We start from the raw sequence: 24,074 nt of genomic DNA, 5'->3' as shown, positions 1-24,074 counted from the left end.
GTTCTCCAGCTCTGTTACCTGAAGACCAGAATATTTCATCCACTCACTAGGATTGCTTCGGCTAAATGGGGAATGGCTTCATATTAGTCTTTGGGGTCTGTGGCCGCAAAATGACCCAAAACACCTTCCGTGAAAAATAGTGGAGGCATTTGTAATAGTGTAAGAGTAATTGCATCACATTGTTGGTGATACAAATTGCAAGTAAATGAAAGTAAGTTTGAAAATCATGAATATTTAAGTTGTTTTGTCTGTTCTTGTTTGTGTTGGTTGAATGATCCAAAACAACAAAAGCTCAAGGGAAAGTCGTGACCCTCTCAGCTGTTGACAACTGCAGTTCAGACTCTCCAGAGTCTGGCATCTAGAGAAGTCCTAGCTAAAACTGCAGACTGTAATGTTGAAACTGGTAGTAACTGGCAGTCAAGCAGAAGAACTGAAGATGATAGAGCACTCATTGGTATTATGTCATGGCACTAGGTGGGAGAAGGGATTGTGCTATGGGATCCCAATGCATCAGTTTAGCCTAACATTTTAAATTCATGACAACTGGTGACTCAAACACAGTTCTCAATCTTTTCACATTTACAGCTACTTGTTTAAGAGATCATTTCTAACTTTTCTCTTACATGGACTTTAAACAGTGAATACAAGTAGACAAAATAATTCACATGCTGATGTAAAAATGATCATAAAAAATAACTAAGGCCTTTCATTAGAATTTCAAGGCTAATCAAGTAAAATACCAATTTAAAATTCATCATTAATTCTTGTTTTGGCTTACCAACATCCTGTGAAACATCCTTTTGAGCCTTTATTTGGCATTCAAAAGCTGAGTAAACACTTCATAAATGGCCTTTTACGCTGTTTAATAAAGCTGTAGATGTGCTACGATAAAAGACTGATTAGCACACTGTTTTCTCAGCTCTCTAGGGATTTAAAGTTGAAATATACTGAGTAAATGTTACTCAAAGAATAATAGACTGATTCACTAATTGGTGATAAATCACTTGCTTTAGTTAATCATTCAATCCTTGCTAAACAGTAGCTATCCACAAAGACACATTTATTCAGTGTTAACAAAGTATTTGGTGAAATTTAGAAGCTTAAATGCAAGGAGAAACCTCCTTTTACAGGCAGAAACCTCAAGAAGAACTAGACTGATGTTGAACAGCCGTCTGGGGAGATTGTTTAGAAAATTCAAGGCGTAGTAAAAACTGGAATGTTGATATCTCAGTTTTAAGCATTTCAGTCAACTTAACTTCCAAAAGGTAATTTAAGCTCTATCCTGAGTGAAATGGTCTTCAGTGTTGGAACTACTTGACACTGTTGATCCATTCAGTGTTAATCCAACTCTGTAGAGTCAATTGATCTAAGCTCCACCAAGTCATTTCAAATATAGGGATATATAGGCAGATTTTTCCCATCATGCCCTTGGGTGGAGTGTGTACATGTGTTCTAGATGTGTTTAGATTTTGCCTGTTTTACAGTGATAACTACTGGGGTTCCTTTGTTCATGTTTCTGATAGATTATTGCGGTTGTTTTTGGAGGGAAACATGTTTGCACCATGAGTGAAGTTGTTCACTGAGTTATTCAATTCTCACGTCAAGCTGGAAGTGTCCATTTGTAGAGACAGAAAGTCTTTCTGTTTGAATGAGTGCTTTCTGGCTCTAAGTTTCACACTGCCTCATACGGACATCTAAGATTGCATTAATAACATAACTACACACAAGTTTGGCTTTTTGATTTTTTACAATAAACCTTGTGTAAATACACTCAAAAACTCGTCTGAACTTGAAGATCAGATAGACTTGAGTCAATATTAATTATATTATTTTTCTGGGAATTCTGAAGGTGAAATTAAGAGATACACTACATGGACAAAAGTATCTGGCCATTACACCAACAGGGACTGTTATGTTATTATATTCTGTTATATGACTGTTATGTTAGATATTATTATACCTACTTTAATGCTGACTTGGCCCCTCTTTGTAGCTATAACAGCCTCCGCGGTTCTTTGGAGGGAATTTGTGCCCATTCATTCTGTAGAGCTTTTATGAGGTCAGGCACCAACGTTGGACGAGAAGGCCTGGCTTGCAATCTCCAGTTCGCCCTCAAAAAATGAGTCCATCCTTGACTCATTAAACCATGTCTTTATGGAGTTAGCTCTGTGTACTAGGGCACTGTCATGTTGGAAAAGAAAAGGGCCAAAGCTGGAAGTATAGCATTGTTTAAAATGTCCTGGTATACTGAAGAATTAAGACTGTCCTTCACTGGAGATAAGGGGCCTAGCCCAAACCCTGAAAAGCTGCTGTTGTTCCTAAACACTTCCAATTTCTAATGTCACTTGCTGTTGACTGTGGAATATCCAGCAGGGATGAAATTCACAAACTGTCCTATTGCAAAGGTGGCTTCGACCACAGTACTACACTACACAGGTCTGATTGAAACACCTTAATTCAGTAATTAACAGGTGTGGCCAAATACTTTTGTCCATATAGTGTTTACTGCTGCAAAAGTAGGCGTTCCTACTCTAGTTTTGCTGTTTCTTTTCACTCAAAAGAATATCTAGAGTGACTAGCTTGTGGCTAATGTGGGCCCATAATGAATGGATTCTTGTGAACACTTTTGAAAGTGTCTCAGCTACTAATAAATACATAATACACAAATTCATGTGGAAACAATAAATGCACACATATTCTTGTGCTAACATTATTGAGTTGACAACTATAATGTAGACAAAAGAGGAAGGACTGATTGGGATAATTGTGGCTGTGAACGTTTATCATTTATTTAATGTGATTAAAACTTTATGTGGAGTTTTAAAGCGCTTACTAACTGTATCAGCATCTCTACATGATGTTATAAGGAGAAACAATAGCTGGAGACAAATGTTTTTATGTCTTCTTGCAACTGTTGTCTTTTATTCTGATGCTAATTAGGGAGTGTTGAAATACAGACTAATTCAGTGTCACAGTTTGACTTCCATATTGATTGAATTATGTGTACTTGCCCTGCAGTTATTCGATGTTGTTTTCTTCTTCTAACTGCAGCAGGTTTTCTCCAAAGAGAGTCCACAGCTGCATTTAGAAGCTTCCTTATACCCACATAAGACAGCTTTAAACACCAAAAATATTCAAATACAGCATGCAAATGCCACCACGACACATTCCAACAACCCACAGCTCATTGTCAAACATTACTTCAAATCACTTCGCCGGCAAAATGCTCCATACCCCCCTGCTCTTTTACCGCTCTATCTCTCTACAACCTCCTTGATCTTGTGTCACGCTGACGGGTGTAATTGTCAGATGGCCCTTTGCTGCACAGCTCTCATATGTGGAGAGTCTGAGCACGGCGGGTGGGAGAGGCCATCAGTTGAGGTGGGCTGAGGTTACCGGTCCGGTCCTCTCATGCTTTGGGCCATAGCCGTTAGTTTGGTGATAATTGCATGCTGGAGTCAATGTTCATATTCATGATAGCCCTGAAGCAGGCCTCTCCTCCTGTGACTGGATGTCTCTTTTTTGGGCCACACTCACACATCTCCTCATCTTCAACATTTTACATACAACGAGCTGCAGGGCTGTGCTCACTCTAAGCGTGTGCAGAGCATTATTCTTGTTTACAGAACACTTGTGTGATAATTTACACAAGCTTTACTGCATAGAATCAATCTGAAGAATTAATGCATGTGGACAGTGGGCACGAGATGCTGTTATGTAGCCCTGTTTTCAAAGAATTCAGAGTTTTGTGCAGTTCAGGTGCAGCATAGTTTTTCGGTAGTGTTGTCTACTGTTCTGCAGTCTCCTCTAAGGGTCATAGAATAAATATTTGGGGTCACAAGAGGATTAAAATGGAAAAATACAGTTCTTACCTAACACACATTTCTTCCAGTTCAGCTAACTTTGTTGTGGTCTTTAATTTTTTTAATAATGGGGTTATTGCACATAGACACAAACATGAATGCAGTCTCAGTGATGTGGTTTCTCTGGAGGTTTTGTGAAGCCCAGTGATGTTGGCAACAATATTGTACAACCCTAGTTCCCAAAAAGTTGGGACACTGTGTAAACGCCTGACTTTTATTCACATTAAACATCACATATTAGATGATGAAGTTGTGACATTTTACCATTTCATGAAAAAATAGCTCTTTTTCAATTTGATGGTAGCAACACATCTCAAAACAGGGTCATGTCTACCATTGTGTAGTATTGCATCTTCTTTTATCAGCAGTCCATAAATGTCTGAGAAGTGAGGAGACCAGTTGCTGGATGTTGTCCCATTCTTGTCTGATGTAGGATTCTAGCTACTCAACAGTCCTGGGTCTTCTTTGCTAGATTTTATGATGCATCAAATGCAGGTGGACCATTTCAGCATCCGGACTCTTCTACTGTGAAGCCATGGTGTTGTGACGGATGCAGTATGTGGTTTAGCATTGTCTTGCTGAAATATTCAAGGCCTTCCCTAAAAGAGACGTTGACTAGATGGGAGCATATGTTGTTCTTAAACCTCTATATGCTTTTCAGCATTTATAGTGCCTTTCCACCCACGCCATAGGCACTGATGCAACCCTATACCATCAAGGATACAGGCTTTTGAACCATGTGCTGATAACAAGCTGGATGGTCCCTCTCCTCTTTAACCCTCAGGGCATGGCATCCCCCCCCCCCCCCCAAAAAAAAATCACATTTTGATTCATCTGACCACAGAACAGTTTTCCATTTTGCTTCAGTCCATTTAAAATGAACTTAATTCCGTTGCTACCTGAGGGCTTGAAGATGACAAGCATCCAATATTGGCATTTGGTCTTGTCCCTTGCGCACAGAGATTTCTCCAGATACTCTGAATCTTTTGATGATACTAGGGACTGTACTTCCTTTCTGGAGTAAGCTGCCGACATCATAGGTACTAATGCAACGCCATACCATCAGAGATGCAGCCTTTTAAACTGTGTGCTGATAACAAGCTGGATGGTCAGGGCACGGTTTCCAAATATATGGAATTTTATTTTTTTAATTTTTAAAATTTGGATATATCTGACCACAGAACAGTTTTCCATTTTGTCTCAGTCCATTTTAAATGAGATTTAGCCCATATAAGACAGCAGCATGATATAGCTTTAGCATTTATGGATGGCACAGTAAAATGTGTTGACAGACATTGATTATTGGAAGTTTACATTAAGAAACATTTTCTGAAATTTTTCTCTCATTTGCAAACAGTTTTTTGCATAATTGTTGAGCCTCTTCCCGTCTTTACTTCTGAGAGACTCTGCTTCCATGAAATGTTCCTTTTATACTCGGTCTTGTTACTGACCTGGCTCCGATACCCAAATTAGTCGCAGCTGCTGTTTTTCATTAGTGCTACTTACTTTTCCAGTTTTTTGTAGCCCCGTCCCTACTTTTCTGAGATGTGTTGCTGTCATCAAAACAAAATGTGCTGATATTTTTTAGTGAAATGGTAAAATGTATCAGTTTCAACATCTGATATGTTGTGTATGTTCTATTGTGAATAAAAATCGGGATTGTGAGATTTGCAAACCATTGCATCTTGTTTTTATTGACATTTTACAGCGCCCCAACTTTTTTGGAATTGGGGTTGCATTTTCTATCTCCACCTTACTTATGATCAGTCTCTTGAAGGGAAAAAGTTGGAGCTAAGGCAACTTGTAAGTCTTGCGGGCCATAAAGCTGTTAATTTCTGCCTTAAAAATTGGCTTTTTAACATGGCATTTAAAAGTGATTCTTTGGTTTTGGAGTCAGCCTCAAGTGGACACTGGAGGAACTGCATTTTTCTATACACTTTCATAGTCTTCATTTTAAACGATGGGGTTATTCATGAGTCGTGAAAGTTGCCATTCAAAATGCTGTTTTTATTTCCTCTCCTCTAGAGACAATGGATACTGAATATCCAAAAACCAGACCACAGTAAATGTTAAAAATGGACCCTTATTTTTAACACACTTAGCCTATATAAGGCTTATGCAAAACTCACTGGATCTGTCACTAACTGAGTAACTCTATCTTCAAGCTCCACTGTTATTCACACATCACTGTATCAGCCATTATCTCAAGTCAATTTGTCCACTTTTAAAGACAGCTTATTTTTCAGAGCTTCTGTGGTAGCCAACTGTTACATCAGCAAAAAAAAGGATATCAGGATCAAACCTCCCTTTAACAACTGCCAGGCATTGTTAACAGTCCAACTAGAACTTGAGGGATCAGGAGAGGGAAATTTCAAGGACTGGATAGCTCTTTGTACTAACTGAAAGTGTCTCTTGATAGAGATGAATGAGAGCTTGATTGTTGTCCAGTGAAAGCTGATGATTTTTGAATGGCGTTAGGCCAGTGTGTTGCTGCCTCCACAGCTCAAGAAGAAATGAAGACTTTCAGTGCCACAAAAGGAGCCCCTTATGCACAGATTCTACCTTTTCATGCAGTTTTCTGTCTATAATGATTATTAAAGTAATGACATGCCAAACTGGCATGCTTACCTTGTCACCTTGGGATAAAAATGCTTGTTTTTTAAGAGGTATGCATCACTTATTTCAGAAAAGAAGTTAGCTTTTCCAAGGATTTGGCTTGACTTAAAGGAAATGATAACATCTAGTATAAAAGTCGCATCAGTACATAAGATGAAGTCTGTTTGGGGGATTTCCAAGAGAGGAAAGGGACTTAAACTGACTTCCTGCTTGATGATTTACATTGTGTTCAACAAAGTCTACAAGTAGTAAAGCTGTGTAGCTCCTTTAATACAATATTTTATTTTTAGAGGAGGAGAGAGTACAAGAATATTGTACTTAAGTAAAAGTATCATAACTTCACTTAAGTAAAAGTAAAATCTACTCAAGTAAAAGTAAAACTTTTTTTTTTTTAATGTTTGCTCTAAGTACTGAGTATTCAGATGCCTGCTCTGCAGATCTGTCAGAAACCACCACCGTCAGGACAGAAATGAACAAGTAACTTTCAAAATAAAAGCAAATTAAACTTCCAGTAATGTTCCAGTAATGTAAGGGTTAGGACACTAAAAGTTAAAAAAGTTAAAAACGTGACCTGCAGTAACTTATAATAAAATGTTTGATGTAAAGCTGACTAAACAGTCTGCTTATAGAAAAATAACCCTTCCTCCATGAAAATGTTCAGATGAAACTAACACAGCTAAAGCTAACACAGCTACATTAGCTGTGTAAGTTTATATTACATTTGCTAAAGGTAAAGTAGCTACATTTATTTTAGTTTAGGTTATTTATGTGGCTAAGAAAGGTTACAAGCTGCGTTTGTCAAAGCTGAAGTAGTTACGATAGCTACTTAGCTATTTTACTGTAGCTATGTTTACACTAGCTAACTTAGCTACAGAGTTTTATTAACTCACAGCTAACATAGCTTTGTTAGCGTTTGCTCTTTTTTGTGAAAGGTGATGTTTCTTAAGCTAAAGCTAATAGAGCTATAAGAGCTTACATGATAACAGCATGTCCCAAAGCACACTCTTCTGTACTAAATAAAACATTTGGAGTACAAAGTGTGTCCACACTTAGAAGTAGCTATACTTAAATGCAGTAAACTACTGGTGCCTCTAAATTTGCAAAAAAAAACATGAACCCTAAATAATATTGTTAGTATGCTAGCACGTTAGCTAATGTTAGCATTCACTAGCTAGTTACTGTGTCTTTACCAACAGCAGCAGATTCCAATCAAGAAAAAGGTTTTTAATGCGAAATAAATTTGTTTTCTTTAAGGGAATAATGTACAAATATATGTACAAATATCATGAATCTGACAGTGAGTCAAAATAACAATCAAATTTGTGTTAACATTGCCTAAGGTCTACATATAACTTGTCACTTCCATCACAATGCTAACCCTCAGTGATTCTGTACTGCATTTAAGTGTACTAAAATACAGTATACTAAAAATAGTTTGAGATTTGATATACACTGGTTCACTGCGTAGCTAGAGTAGCTGCATTAGCTTTAGCTACAGAGCCTAACCAAACATAGCAAAACTGAGCCTACTGTTGTGTGCAAATTCCTGAAAACAGTAAAAATGAGTTGTACCGGCAAATTATGTCACTTACATCCTGAGGGTGGTGACTGTCTCACAGCGCTGCTCTAATGACGCTGTCTACACCTTCATAGCCCTTACAGAAGCTTTTCTAGTGAGTCTGGAACCCAGGCGACTTTCTGGGTAACTCCGATGTTGAATGATTTTTAATCAAAATTTTAAATCCATTCTTGATCCTTTCTGCTGCTAGCGGTTAATCCACCATTTTGCTGGCTATCCACCATTTTGTATCACCTTTATGTCACTCTGTGTCAGTGCAGACAGGAGCTGCTTTGAATAATGGCACAATTAGAGCCAATAAAAAGAAGTGCAATGACTTTTTTTGTAAATATGTGAATATTTTTAAAGTTTTTTTTTTGTCACAGAATGATTATTTTTTCACTTTTTGGTCCCCAAGAGATGGGAGACCAAGTTTGTGCAAAAAAGTCAGTACTGGTAGCATATTGGTCGTACCGCTAAAGTGGATAAAGTCCATCTGATTCATGGTGTCGACACTCAAATGGGCAGTCCTGCTAGATTAGCTTCTGAAAGTCTACTCCACCTTTACTTTCATAAGAACTGAAAAAAGGAAATCAACTCCTCCTTACCCATTGGTAGGAGAAAGTCTGAATTCCACCATTAAGCTGGTTATTATGGACAAAGGTTAAAGAAAAATTTCTCCAGCAAGTTGTTGTTTTCTGATGTGTCCATATATTTCTGAGAAATCAATGTGAAGGAGCAGTTTACAGTGGCAGTGTTTGGCTCTTGGGTTCTGTTGTGGTGTTACATGGTTTATAATTTTCCTTCGGGCAGAAACTCTGTGATGAGATTTTAAAAGCCACAAGTTTAATCTTTAACTGGGTATTTTTGTACTTTATCAAATTTTTAGTCTTTTTCTAAGAAGTAGCCAGTAACTTCAACTCTATGATTTATTCAGTGATGGTCTGAAATCAGCAATTAACATGTCAGGGTTTTTATAATGGCTCTTTTGTTTGGAGAGTATCAGAAAAGAGTGAACATTTTCACAGATTTTTCAATAACCAAGATAAAATCTTAAGTTGTGCTATTCTTTGTCAAAGTGTTCAAAACTCAAAGATATTCATTCAGTGTACATTGAAAACAAACACAAAGGGTGAATGGCCAGGTGTTGTTGCAGCTGGCACCCACATTCACCTGAAAATTCCAGAAGAAATATCTTTTTCAAGATATTACAGATATTTAGAAAAAAATTAGTCAGAATTCACTAAAAGATGGAAATGAATTTGTGTGCTGCCTGCCTGGTTCCTTACTGCATGGTATTCCCCACTATCCTCTGTCCTCCTCTATAATAAAGTCATAAACGTCCAAATCAAATATTAAAGAGAAATAAAATTAAAAGATGTAGCTTCCAACCAAGCAAAATCAAAGTTTCCTGAGTGAAACAATTTAAACCTTAATTGTTTTGATTGTATTATCTTGCTAAAAAATTTCTGCAATTTGTCAGTGCAGTCAATTAAACTTAGTGTAATCATCGTGATTTTACATTGGCATTGGTAGCCAATTGCCTGGGGCCACTGCATGAAAACCAAGCCTGCCTGTCAAAACATTTTCTGGCATGGATTCCTGGGCTGTCTGCTGATTTCAAACCCATCAAAAAGCCTATTATTTCAAAATATCAGGCGAAGCAAGGTAGATCTGTAAATATCAAATCCATAGACCAAAGGAGTGGATTCATGTGTAGTGAAATGACATAAATTAGATTTTACAATCAGAAGAACTGATATTAGGCCAGAGGTCTGATCTGGGATTACATTATTTATAGACATGTTTTAGAAGTACTTACATCAGGGGTGGTCATACTCAGTCACAGCAAGGGACGGATTCTGGATTCAGGTCTAACCTGAGGGCCTAACAGGGTCACCCTTTTAACCATAACTGTCAACCTTGTTTCACCGGTAATAAAATATTTAAAAAAAAGACCTAAGCACTGATGAAGTTAAAAAGATAAGTTAAAAGGCTCAGAATCTGAGAAAAGTAAATTTATTAGTTCAAAATTCAATTCAGTTCAATTTAAAAAACTTTATTTGTCCCCAGGGGGGCAATTAAAAGCACATAGAGCAGCAAAAAGGTCAACGCATGAAATTGATATTATAAAATAATGTTTTTATTTTCATGGCAAACATATTAGAAAGACAGTCAGAATCATGAATTTAAAAAGTCAAAATATGAAATAAAATTTGTAATCATGAAAATAGAAGTCAAAATTTAATTCAAAATTTTAAATTTTTAGTCTAAAAGGTCAAACTATGGGATTATGAAGTCAAAGTTTGGAGTTGAAAATATGAGGTAAAATACAGAATAATTGGTTAATGATTAAAAATATCACTTAAAAATTAGAATTATGAATCTTAAAGCTCAAAATATTAAATGAGAAATCAAAATTATGAGTTCAAATGCTCAGAGTACAAAATTAAAAGTCTAAATCCTTAGTTTGAGTCCTAATTGTGGGATGCTAAATTGAAAATGTGAAATTTAAACACAAATTAATTTCTTTTCCCACATTCCCGACTTCTTATCTAAATATTTTTACTCCTTACTTTTTCAGATTTTGTGACTTAACAAGGATATCTTAAATCATCAAGGATGAAATCACATTTTTATACTTGAGGAAATCTGCAGACCTCATACTGATGGGCCAGTTAGCACAGAAATATGAGATCATCTTGCGGGCCAGATTTATCTGCTCCACGGGCCGGATTTGGCCCCCAGGCCTTGAGTTTGACACCTGTGACTTACATGATCAGTGGCTTGCTTGAGCTTTGTCTGTGTTGGCTTAAGCTAACAAAGTTATGCTAGCTATGTAGTTAACATTACATATTTCAATCCAGGTGGGTTAGCTTTATCTTTGGCAATCTGAGCTTTAGTAAGCATAGCTAATGCTAACGTAGCTAAGTTAGCTTGCGCAAATACAGCATAAGCTAATGTTGTTTCATTTACTTTAGTAACATTAGCTATGTAGCTATTCCACAAGATAAGATAAGAGATAAGATATTCTTTTATTAGTCCCACAAGGGGAAATTCTAAATAAACAAAGCACATACGAGAATAAAAAGAGCATTCTATTAAAGGTTATAATGTTAAAGGTTTTGTAATGTTGTCTTATCATGTATTTTTGTAGTGACAGATGCAGCGTCTCACAATAGTGGTCTGCAAGAGGGGACGTCTGAGAGCACAAAGCAGTCAGTTTCAAAATACATTGCAATGCAGATAGGTGTCTCACCCACAAATTCCACATACTTTACCTGCATAATCCGGGTTTGCTCCGGGTGACGTTGTTCACCCTTGCCCACTGGATGCCTTTCTGGAGCGACAGTGGAGCGCAGCTGGAGACGAGACGAGAAAGCTGTGAGTTCATGCAGGAACATTTTGTAAACAACAGATTACTTTGCTTTTATCAGGCTGCTGTTCACTTCAAATTTTACTCTGTGATTTTTCTGCTTTTATGGGTTAGTACATAAGGAAGTTAAAGGGTTTATGTTTTCTAGAAGGGATGTGTGGTTTCATTAAAAAATAATCCGCTCAAAAATGAATTTTCCTTTGGCAGTTGCATCATGTGTCCTCTGACTGACTGATGGCCTGTGGCTTTTGATTAGATTTACAGTCAGGAGTTTGTGCATTGTGCTGTATTATGAAATTGAACACATCTTTTGAATGTTCCTCCTCCTGCTTGAATTGATCTGCTCTACATGGACTGACACATTTGGGCAGCGTGTTGTTGATTGTCTTTCACTGTGACACAATACTTCAGATAAAACCACAGATTTTTGGGTCCTGGCGTAGTCTGACCTTGAGTCTAGATGCTGAGGAGAATTTGAGTTACACTTTAATACTGTCTTAAACTTGCTCTTATTTTGTATGTCTGGTATGTGGTTTAGTTGCTTTGGTAACTTGTCTCCATTTTGCTTTAAACAAAAAAGAGACAAGCCTGATAATGCTCTATGCCTCGGGCTTCCAAATCACCAAAACACCCTGGGTCCAAAAAGAAAAGTTGTGGTAATTATTTTGTTCAGTTTAAAAACTCAAAGTGATTAGGTGGTCATCACAGTTGTTGTCATTTATATCATCAACTTCACATCTAATTAATGCCATAGTTTTGCTGGGTATGAAGGACACTGTGAGTGAAATGTAGTGATATGAACTATTCATACGGTCCCTCTTGGGGAAAACAACAAAAAAAATGGAGGCTAAATATCCTCCTAAAACCCCCACATGAGGTTCTTTCATTTTAGCCTCATAATCATTTCTGCTATATTTTGATATTAAGAGATAATTGTCCAGAATGTCTGTAAAGTTTATTAATTTGCTTGGAATTATTGGAGAATTTTCTCGGAACATTTCAGGAACCTTCATGGAAATTTTGGGGATATGTTTATATCTTTTAGAGAGGTTCACTGGAAGTTTGGGGTAGGGGGGATAAGCTTCACATTTTTATGAGCGTTGTCATGGAAATAGTTTTGTAACTTTTGAGAATTTTGATTAAAATTTGTAGATATTGTCATGGAAATTTAGGAAATTTATTTGTATACTATTACTATTAGGATTATTAGGATTTTGATTGAATTTTGGGAGAATTTGGTTTTAAATCGTTAGATATTTTCATGAAAGTTTAGGAAATTTATAACCTTTTTAGGAACTAGATTCGGAGTGTCCTTTAAAATTTCAAGCTTTTTCATGGAAATTTCATTGGTTTTCTTTGGATCTATGTGGAAATTTTCAGTCATTTTCATGGAATTATGGGAAATGTATTCGTCATTTTTTGGGAACTTGATTTAAAGAAATTTCAGAGGAAATTTGGTTCCAAATTTCAGGGAATTTACTTGACATTATTCAGGAATTTACATGGAAATTTGGGGAATATGTTTTTCTATTTCAGAGAGAGAGATTTACTTTTTTGGTTTATATGTCTTTTTATGAGAACTTGATTTGGAAATAGTTTTGTAACTTTTGGATTGAAATTTGTAGGGATGTCATGGAAATTTAGGATATTTATTTGCACACTTTGTACACAGAAATTTTGAGGGAATTTGCTTTGAAATTCAGGGCAATTTGACATTTTTCTTTTTGAATTAACATTGAATTTTGATTGTCATTGAATCTGGTGTTAAGGTCTAATAATTTACCCTTTTAAGACAAGTTTTAGTTTATACTGGTCTCAGAGGTCCCCAAAACATGCCAGTGAAGTCTGTTGCTGAAAAAACACTCCAATATTGGATTTTTGGATGTCTAAAAAACTCTCTGTTCAGCTCAGAACGAGCTGTTTCAGTGTCTGTGACTTTAAATGTTAATGAGCTGTCTGACTCCACCTCTGAGGATCATGAGAGGAGGGCAACCGAACCTGGGGGTGGTGCTAACTCCCCATATGACATCATGAGGGGAAATCTGAGAAAGGCTTGTTTTAGCACACATTTTCTGAAGGCGGGGGGGTTCTGGTTCTTGTGAGCAGGTCAGGGGCACATATTTTTACTAGAAAAACCTGAAAAGGTGTATTTTGCATAACATGTGACCTTTAAGATCTTAGGTTTTTCATGAAATTTTTGGAAATTTATTTGTAAATATTTTTTGGGAATTTGGGGGCATGTACTTGAAAATTTTCAACTTTTTTTATTGGTGTGTTTGGATGTTTGGGAATTTAGGGGAAAATACTTGTTCATTTTGGGGAATTTTATCAGAGTTTGGGGGGAATATGATTTGAAATTTGGAAGAATTTTCTTGGCATTTATTTCAGTGATTAACATGGAATAGTCAAGGAAAAATATACTGGAATTTTCAGACCTTGTGATAAAGTTTGACTGAAACATTTGGGGAATGGTTGAAGAAATTTTGGTTTACTTTTCAAGGGATTCTTGTGAATTTTCACTGAAATTTTAGGTGAATTTCTCACTGAAATTCAGCGAATTTGTGTGGATTTTGGAAGGGAAAATTTCCAATAACTTTTGAACTTTTTGTGTGAATGTTGTTGATGCTTGGCTTTTACAAGTCCTTGTGACCCATCATCCAAATAAAAATAAAAATGACTCCACCTTACCTCTCTGACTGACTGACACCTTTCCTGACTGAAGGACCTGGACCTGCTGTAGTTTTGTGGACACCATTTTTGGTCAAAACTAATTCCTGTTCGAAGAAAATGCTGAGCTTTTAGATTTATCAGGTCCTACTAATCCCAAATAACTAAAAATGCATTCCAAGCTGAAGCTCAGGTCTCAGGAGGATATAATGCAGAATTCCCTCTAAAGTTCGGTAAAGAGAATGGTACTGTGTTTGAGTTAATGCTGCTGTCAGTTTACTTTGTGGCCTCCAGAGTCCACACACTGAGATGTGACTTTGTGATCACCCCTGAGACACCAGCTTAAAGCCCTTTATTGTCTTTTTCAGAGGGGGGCACATGTGAAGTGATCGCTGCTCACAGATGCTGTAATAAGAATCGAATTGAGGAGCGGTCGCAGACGGTCAAGTGCTCTTGTCTCCCGGGGAAGGTGGCTGGAACCACGAGAAACAGGCCTTCATGTGTAGACGGTGAGTATCAGAACGAGTGAAATACAACATTATGTTTTACTTTCCAGAGGCTGCAGCAGGAAAAATGCACCTTAAATCTGCTTTATCACAGGAAAGGAATGTTTTTCATTTTTATATTGAATTCAACAAGACATGGTCTGTGTTACACAAAGAGGAAAATTCCTTCCAGATAAAAATGCAACACTTTTTAAAAACAGAGTTTTGCTGAAATAAAAGCCCACATGTAATACCTTGTCCCAGATAAGATTAACATTACCTGGGATAATGTCACGACCAAATTTGGTTGTTGACAGTCAGCCGTATGTTCCCGCAGGGGTAAGCTTTACTGAAAACAGCAGACAGGCAAACGCACCCCAGGCAAGAGTAGAGAAAGAATAAAAAATCAGACGGATGCAGAAGAAACTGGCTGTTGATTACATAGGAACCTTTTAGGTATTTCATGGTGTTTTTTATAGGCTTTGACAAATGTCTGCTACACAGGCTCAATCCCTTGTAAGAAATGGATTTGGCGCTGGGTTCTGACACAACTAAAGCACATATTGGCTTTAGCAAAACCTCTCACCTGCAGCTTTTATCTTAAATCCTTTTGCAAATATTACTGCAATCTCTGAGCAGACTGGGGGAATTTGAGGTCTTTCGATGTCAGCTCTGACAGATTCTTTTCCTCAGTCACACATTACAAACCATTTACTGTCTACTTACCCTGTATTTAAGGCAATTTTCCCTCCTGATGGCAGAAATGTGGTGTGCATTAAAGTCAAGTCACAGTCACACCTACCCATCCACTCACTCAACGAAAAGCTTCAGTTCAACCCTCCCTATTCATGTGTGACGGCACGTTAGAAAGAAACCGCACTGGAGTAGGCAGCAGTTTTGTCTGAAGTGCACATGTGACACACAGAAGTTCATTTTCTTTTGATGTCACATCCTAAAGATATTCTCTAATTTCTATGAACACACCAGCAATGTCAAAGTTCAGACGTTGAATGTTATGGTCTAACTTAGGACGGAGTTTACCCTCTACTAAGATTAAAGGTGTTGCACCAGCTGAGATAGTCCCAAAGAAGGCTTAAGTTAAATCTGTTACCTCTAAGTAGGTGTAAAGTCTCACATAAATCTGGTTATCATAGTGAATTGTTTTGAAAAGAGGGATATATCAGAGGATAGGGTGATAAAGAGGGTTTTTAGCATCTGTTTGGTTTCTCTTCTTTGTAGTAGATCAGTAGTGTTTGATGACTTTTTTTGGGACTAATCCTGTCATTTTCTATGAGCTGAGATAATTTCAGCTGTCCAACAATAAAGTATTGTCATTAACAATTTCATTTTGCACTGGCTGTAGTCTTTAGTGCTCATCTAATCTTGATATAAACCTTGCACAAGACGTAAGGATATATGTGTTTGGTAGATTATTTCTTTTTGGTAACAATTCTTCTTGGCAATGCATCTTATAATGTTGGAAAGCCTGTTTATTCCCCTTTTAAATGGTGCCATGTTTGCAAGGAACATGCATTTGTGGGATGAGCAGCAGAGCTGAGTATGCTGGTTACAGAGGTTGAGGAAACAGTTTTCCTGGGGTGTCCAAACAAGAGACAATGGCAAAATAAACAGTTTGACATTGGCAGAGAAGATTTGGAAAATTTAACATGGGTGCAACCCACATACTCAGCTCTGCTGCTCATCCTACAAATGCATGTTCCTTGTAAATGTGGCACCATTTAAAAGGGAAATAACCGGACATTCCAGCGGCATAAGATTTATTACAAAGAAGCATTGTTACAATAAAGAAATTGTCTTACCAAACACAAATTTCCTTACTTTTTGTTATAAGGCTTAGTTGGATGGATGGACAGGTTGGATGGATGGATGGATGGATGGATGGATGGATGGATTGAATGCGTTAAATAGAGGCATAGTTGGATGGATGTTTTGGCGGGATAGTTCTATGGATGGATAAAAGGCTGGATGGTTGGGTTGAATGTTTTAAATGAGTGGTTGGGTTGGATGTGTCATATGGAGGCTTAGTTGGATGGATGGTTGAGGTGGATGGATGGATCAGTTGGATGTGGTAAACGGAGATTGAGTTGGATGGATGGTTCCGTTGGATTGTTATTTAGTTAGATGGGTGGATGGATGGATGGATGAATGAATGGTTGGATGGATGGATGGATGGATGGATGAATGAATGAATGGATGGATGGATGGATGGATGGATGGATGGATGGATGGATGGATGGATGGGTTGAATGTAAGCTTAGTCGGAGAGATAGTTAGATTGAATGGTAAGATGGGTGGATGGTTGGGTTGGATGGTTGTAATGATGGATGGATGGATAGATAGATGGTTGGATTGGGTTGGATGTGGCAAATGGAGGCTGAGTTGGATGGATGGTTGGGTTGGATTGTTGTATGGCTGGATAGGTTGTATGGATGGATGGATGGGCAGATATGGATAGATGGATGGAAATTCGATTGAAAGCCATGATGGCATGGCTGCATGCAGTAAAACATGCCCAGTCTTAAATTGGTGTTATTGTGTCTGGGTCAGATCTTTCCTCCAAAGGTGTCCTTGGGTTGAGGGGTTCAGCTTTTCTTAGATCTCCACTACAAAAAGACTGGAAACCAAGGCTATACTGGGTAACATTGTTTGTTCTTGTTTCAAACCATAATAAAATGCAGGCAAACTCCCACACACTGTCTAAACTGCATAAATAGCCTTAGGTACTGGGGGCTTTTAGTTAGAATATGACTGAAGATCAGAAGATTTCTTTTACAGCTTTGGTACTCTTTAATACTCTTGACCATGAAGTGCTAGATCACTGTTAAACAAATGATACTGCAAAGTACTGAAAACATGACCCCCTTAAACCCCAGGAAGAATTTAGAAGAAGCTTCATGCTTATTCTAAAACTAACAGAAATCCAGATGAACACTTTGCTCTGTCTTTCTGCTTCTGATCAATGCAGAAATGAAATGATCCTTCAAATACACTAAATGTATTCAGCTAAAACAGAACATCCTCATAAAAACATATAAGCTCTTGCTGCAGGCGCCAGAGAAAAACAGCCGCTGTCATACGATCAGTGGACACCTAGAGTATGTTTAAACCTCCAGGATCAAGTATCTGGATTTGCACTCTGTTGGCGTGAGAGCTACCTGCATCACTATTTCGCCTCTCTTTTATTGCCTGTAGCATCCATAGTAATTGGGAAGTGGTGGTGTGAGATGGAGCCTTGCCTGGAGGGGGAGGAATGCAAGACGCTACCTGACAACTCAGGCTGGATGTGCTACGCCGGCAACAAGATCAAAACCACAAGGGTGAGATAACCTCTCTTGACCGCGGGAAATAAGGAGCAGTGGGAGAGAAATATACAGCGCCGTGGCATCAACAGAACTGCATAGTTACTGAAATTGACTTGTAAGAAACACGGTCTAACCCTTTAATTTTCTCCTTTTTTTTTGTCAGAACACTCAGCCATACACGACATCAACATATTAACACTCGGCAGAAAAGATGCAAGGGAACGCCTCTGCTGCGAAGGTTAATCTGCAGGTCAGCCCCTCCATTTATTCTTGGAATTCGGTATGCTAATTATTTTCTCTCAGCTCATTTAATTGCTAAGCTTTTTAAAGGGTAAAACATGCAATCCCTGTTATTCTCTGTGATATTTACATCGTCTTGAAATGCTTCTCTTTCTTGTTCCAGCATTGTCACAGGACCAATTATAACAAAGACAATGAACCTATTGTTGCTTTAAGAAACATGAACACTTCCCTGATTAAAGTGTAAAAAGATGTAGAATACATAAAGCACATCCCTGCTCGAGGCTACTGAAAATACTGAGGCTCCAAGCTGTCTGCGGGGAACTTCATCATAACCTTGTAATGAATAGATTTTCATCATTTCCTTCCAACTCTGAGATGGAGACGAGTCTGTGCATTTGGATTATTATCTGGAGAGCATCTGACGTCTCTTCCTCAGACATCAGCGAGACAGATGTGCGGCACAAAGCGGCAAACAGGAGACGAATACATCAAAGGACACTGGGATGAGCGAGTACTGTAGTTGACAGCCCTCAGGATTTTCTTTTTTTTTATTATTGTAAGATGAAAAATACTGTACATAAATTGTTTGTCTTTTCTTGTGTACATGAGCTTTATTTAAGGTGGTGAAAAACGATCATTTGAATCCCTGAATGCAGTCTTGATCTTTCTTCCTCCTCTTCTTCTCTCCCCACATAAACCAAACACAGCCAAAGTTCAAGGATGCAAATACAGCTTGTGTGTCCTGATACTGTACATTTTACCATTAGTTTGTATGGTACTTGTTTGCCTTTGATCACCTCTTTAATGGCTTTACCAGTCCAGCTTGGTAACCCGTCAACTACCCTGAAAGTGATCGAGTCACCAAAAATATGATACCAGTAGGTTGTTTTGGATACTTGAAATGCCTTATTTGTGTCGAATCATTCAATGATGTTGTACATATGAAGCCATCTATTGACATGTGCTGATATTTCATTAAAGTCACTGTTCCTGTAGGCGATGTGAGTGCTTCTTTTCTTCACAGGTGTCACTAGCCATGTTTATACACAGTGCCTACAAACAGCATTTACCCCCTTGGATGTTTTACCCTTTTATTGATTTTACAAATCAAACATGGTTAGTATAATATGTAAAATAAGCAACCGCATTATATTTACCCACTTCAAGTCAGTATCTAGTAGAGTCACCTTTGGCTGGGCTTTGACTCGGCCATTCCAGAACATTCTTCTTAAGTAAATATAGGGGAAAAAGGAAAAATGGTTGGGAAACTCTGCTTAATCGTCTGAGTCCAGCTGCTGAGAAGCATCTCCACCTCTCCAATCTCAGCTGCTGAAGCTTTTAACTCCTTGAGAGTAGTCATAGGTGTCTTGGTGGCCTCTCTCACTAGTCTCCTTCTTGCATGGTCGCTCAGTTTGTGAGGACGACAGACTTAAGCCGGCCATACACTGCGTGATTTCAACCCGACTCTAACAGTTATGGCTGAATGTCAGCTGATGCTGTGCAAATGAAACGCTTACGATGCACGTCATTGTGCCCACTCTGTACAGTCCAATGGTCATACACAACCTGAGTGATCCCACTGTATGAGTGAAGTCAGGACAGACTTTGACAAAAATCTGTGGAGCTTGGTTTGAAAAAGTCCCACACACTGAGTTTGAAGTGGTATCCAGTCATATCCTCACTTGTGCACTCTCTCTCTCGCCCGCTATCTCTCTCTATTACACACAGAGTGTTGCCATCCATGTCAGCTGGAGGTCCGTGGTTACGTTTATTTCCTGCTGGTTTATTTTCTTTATCATAGCCAGGGGGGATTAGAAAGTCATTCCTGCTTTTGTCATGATGATTTAAGATCACTGTGCGAAATATGGGGGGTCTAGGGGGGTCGAGACCCCTTAATTGACACAAGAGACCCCTTGAAACCCTCAACTGCAAAATTTTGGGGGATCTCTTGAGAAGTATTTATGACGTCATTTTCACTTGCTATTGTCACTACAAATGCCATTTGAAAGCATGTTTTAATTAAGTTCATTGTAAAGAATTTATTCACATATAAGAATACGGAAGAATAATGTCTCTGATGAAGCTTCCAAACGTGGGAGGTGCTGTTTCAAATGCTCCGCAACAATGACCTTGCGTAACCCTGCCATACAGCTTGTGTATTTCTTACTGCTTTGGTTACTCTACTGAAATTGTGGACTCAATGTGCTTAAATTCAGCGAAATATGTCAAAGAAAAAGCAAAGTTCTTTACTTGAAAACTTTGGATTCACATCTAAAAGACTAAACCGAAACAGTGATGAAGATGGAGCAGAGACATACCGAGCTAATTCTGGCGAGGCAGCTGCCAGCACATCTACTGGTGAGTTGGGGTCTCCAAAAAAATCTATTAAACCCAGACTTAATTAACTGATTGTGATAGACCTGCTGTACTTCATATTGAAATATATATTTCGCCATACGTTGGTTGGCTGGGTTCATATGTGCACATATGCGTGTGTATGTGTGAACGCGCGCCCGCACGAGAGGGACGCGCGAGTGTCCTATTCGGTCACAGAGCAGAGTTGCTCTGTGGTCCTTACCTGCAGCTGTGTGCGGCTTTGTTGATAATGATGCTAGACTGGGTGATGTGTGTTTAATGTGCATGTATGCATTAATTGTGGTCCTGTATACTGCATGCTGTGTAAGACTTCCGCCTGATACTGGAGCACTAGTTAGGGTGGACCCCCCGATTGTGGCCGGGTATTTCGCACACTATTTAAGATGCTGTCTGATGGTTTACAAAGAAAAGTATTCCAAAGTTGAGGATTCAGCTCCTGTTTCTGCTCTTACTGTGAGAGTTTCTAGAGTTGTATAATCAGAATATCAAATGTGTCAGAAATCTGACTAGTCGGGAGCTGCTAATTGGGGTCTTGTGTCCCTCTGTGCAGTGCACTCAAAATTTGTGTCTGACTTGGATTAAATTTGCTCAGTGTACACCCGCATTTACACATGTGCCATGTTCCTTCCATTACTTGATGACGAATTTCACTGAACTCCGGGGGATATTTAGCTCATTGGACTTTTTTGGATCCATCCCCTGGCTCATACTTTTCTGTAATCTTTTCTCTGAGTTGCTTGGATGGTTCGTTTGTCTTCATGGTGTAATGGTAGCCAGGAATACTGACTAACCAGTGACTGGACACAGGTGTCTTTGTACCATAATCTGTATTTGGGCGATCCCCATTTCACTAATCGGCAGGACCTCTGTTAGATTAGGTTGGTTACTTTGAAGGGGCTGAATATTTTTGCAGTCACTTATTTTACCTTGCATATATTTGTTAAATTGACATTACTCTTTAGAAATTTGTTTTCACTTTGAAATTAAAGAGGGTTTTTTTTTTTTTTTTTCTGTCAAAAAAGCCAAATCACAATGACCATGACTGATTAATAAAATCAATAAAAGGGTAAAACATCCAAAGGGGTGAATACTTTTATTGCACATGTGCAATATTTCTTCTGTCTGATCAAATTCATCCTGACTGGGGATCCCAGGTGCACTGTTGACATGGATTCTAAATAAATAGTTATGACTATGCCGTGCTTATACATGCATCAAGCATTAATGGGAATAAAAGCTTTTAGACATTCTCAGAGGTGTCCCACCAGTGGAATCTGTCAGAAATAGAAGATGAAGCTGTTCCTTTCAAGTTAAATAAATAAATAATTTGCTCTAACTCTAAGAAATTCATTTGTATTCAGCGATAGCTCATCAATAAGTGGACAGCAGCAGTATGATACACGCTAGTATGAATAAAGTACAATTAGTCAAATGTGTGTTTTTGTTAATGGGCATATACCTGGGGTGTCCAAACACTGGCCCTCAGGCCAAATGTGGCCTGTGGCTCATTTTTAATTGGGAACTGCTACATAAAAAGTTCCGACAAACAGAGTGGCCTCTCTAATTCTCAAATGGCAGAAGTCTGGCAAACAGGACTCTTCCATAAGCTGGTGACAAAATCGAGCAGACGGAGTGAAGGGCCTGAGTAAGAGAGGTCCTGATGGTCACTCTGACTGAGCTCCAGAGATCCTGTGTGGAGATTGGACAAAGTTCCAGAAGGACAAACATCACTGCAGCCCTCCACTGATCTAGGCGTATGGCAGAGTGGCTAGACAGAAGCCTCTCCTCAGTGCAAAACACGTGAATGCATGCTTGGAGTTTTGCTGTCTGGAGAAACAAGATTCTCTAGTCTGATGATACCAAAATTGAACTGTTTGGCCTAAATCCAAACATTATGTCTGAAGGAAACCAGGCAACACTCCTCAACTGCCCAGTATCATCCCAGCAGTAAAGCATTGTGGTGGCAGCATCATGCTGTGGGGGGGTTTTTCTTCTGATAGTGTCCACGGAAAAATAGCTCATAAGTTTGACAATCCATACAACCCTAAGTATGTTTACATGACATTACAAGAACTTTGATGATACATGTAAAGGGCTTTTAAGTGCAACTTAATTCCTCGAGTTTGGATTTACCTCTTACTTCTAATAGTTTCTGTTGTAGATAGCTCCCTTTCTAGTCAATCTTTGGGGTTCCACAGCATCCAGAGGCACCCGAGTACACGCCTTGTCTATTTTCAGCCTAGCCGGCTGCCAGCATGTGTCAGTCCATGTTGAGCAGATCCAAACAAGCGGAACAAGAACACAAAACATCCCTTCAATTCCAGAACATTCCCAATTGTAAATGTCATCTCTAGATCAGTATTACACCACAACCAGGGGCACAAGTCATCAGTCGGTCAGAGGGTTACAGAGGTACTATGGCACCAGGGATGAGGAGAAGTTCATCTTGGAGGTAGAAAACCGAAGACTTACACAGAAAACCGCACATTCTTTCAAAGAAAAATGTATTCCTTTATTTAGCTAATGTACTCATCTATGATTGAGGCAAAAAATCACAGAAATATTGAAATGAAACGCACATCAATCCCAGAAAGGTAAAAATAACTATTGTTTAAATGTTGTTCTTACATTATACAAGGTTATATCGTGTGTTATTGCAGTTTCTGCATGGACTTTTTGTTCTCTCGTGATCCTGCTGTTGTACACTGAGCTCCACTTCAGAGGCTGATCCAGTGGGTAAGGATGCAAACTGTCAGTTTGAGCATACTGCAGCACGGAGGGAACACTGTGGACATTGACAATGCAGAAATAAGTTGTGTAACACACCTAGATAATTCTGCAGGGGATCGATTTATCCTCAATCTCCCAAAACTTACAAGGCAAAGGAGGGCAAGGCAATTTTACAGAGCACCATTCAGACATACAGCTATTAACAGTGCTCTGAAGAGCCAAATGTAAGATGTTTAGAGGAGGATCAAAAATATGACAAGGAACAAAATCATGACATTTAAACACAAAACTGAGCACAAAAAACACTCATATGATTCATGATGATTTGAATTAATCAAATCAATAAAATTCAGTAAGATAAATTAAAGATAAAAAGAAGGCTGTTTGCAAAGTCGACAACAGTATAAGATAAATAACAAATGACATCTCTGAAGGCCCATCTCACAGACCCTTAACGTGAGACACCGTCTCCGTCAGAGGAGAAGAGCTGTAATTGACCGCTGTCTGGCTGTTACATTCATGAAATAAGTGCATCACAAACTTTACAGACTGAAAAATATTTCACGAACAAAAGAGAGATAAAGGTCAGGGGTCTAATCTGGGATTAAATTATGTTTGGACCTTTTTTAGAAGCTAGTATTTAACATTAGAATATACGTCTATGTAGCTAAGTTAGCTTTAACAACATGAGCAAACATGACTGGAGTTGATATGGCTCCATAGATTATGTAGCTGCCTGGTGATCTTAGCTTAAGCTATACTAGCTATGTAGCTACTTGATCTACATAGCATATACTGCTTACAGAGCTATGTAGCTATGTTATCTTTGTAGCTATG

The 24,074-nt window shown here is 38.4% G+C and overlaps 1 protein-coding gene across 1 annotated transcript in view; it reads left to right on the top strand.

The window, feature by feature from the left end:
* Window positions 1-18,667, top strand: part of LOC121517905 (chemokine-like protein TAFA-1) — a 71,116-nt gene extending 52,449 nt beyond the window's left edge. Inside the window, exons 2-5 of the mRNA XM_041800011.1 lie at window positions 14,449-14,589; window positions 17,779-17,903; window positions 18,052-18,138; window positions 18,292-18,667. Of these exons, the coding sequence (XP_041655945.1) occupies window positions 14,449-14,589; window positions 17,779-17,903; window positions 18,052-18,084 (299 nt within the window). The 3' untranslated portion in view covers window positions 18,085-18,138; window positions 18,292-18,667. The remainder of the gene's footprint in view (window positions 1-14,448; window positions 14,590-17,778; window positions 17,904-18,051; window positions 18,139-18,291) is intronic.
* Window positions 18,668-24,074: the final 5,407 nt, after the last annotated feature.

Source organism: Cheilinus undulatus, linkage group 11 (assembly GCF_018320785.1).
Source record: "Cheilinus undulatus linkage group 11, ASM1832078v1, whole genome shotgun sequence".
Taxonomy (NCBI): domain Eukaryota; kingdom Metazoa; phylum Chordata; class Actinopteri; order Labriformes; family Labridae; genus Cheilinus; species Cheilinus undulatus.
This window is presented reverse-complemented; position numbering and strand designations above follow the sequence as displayed.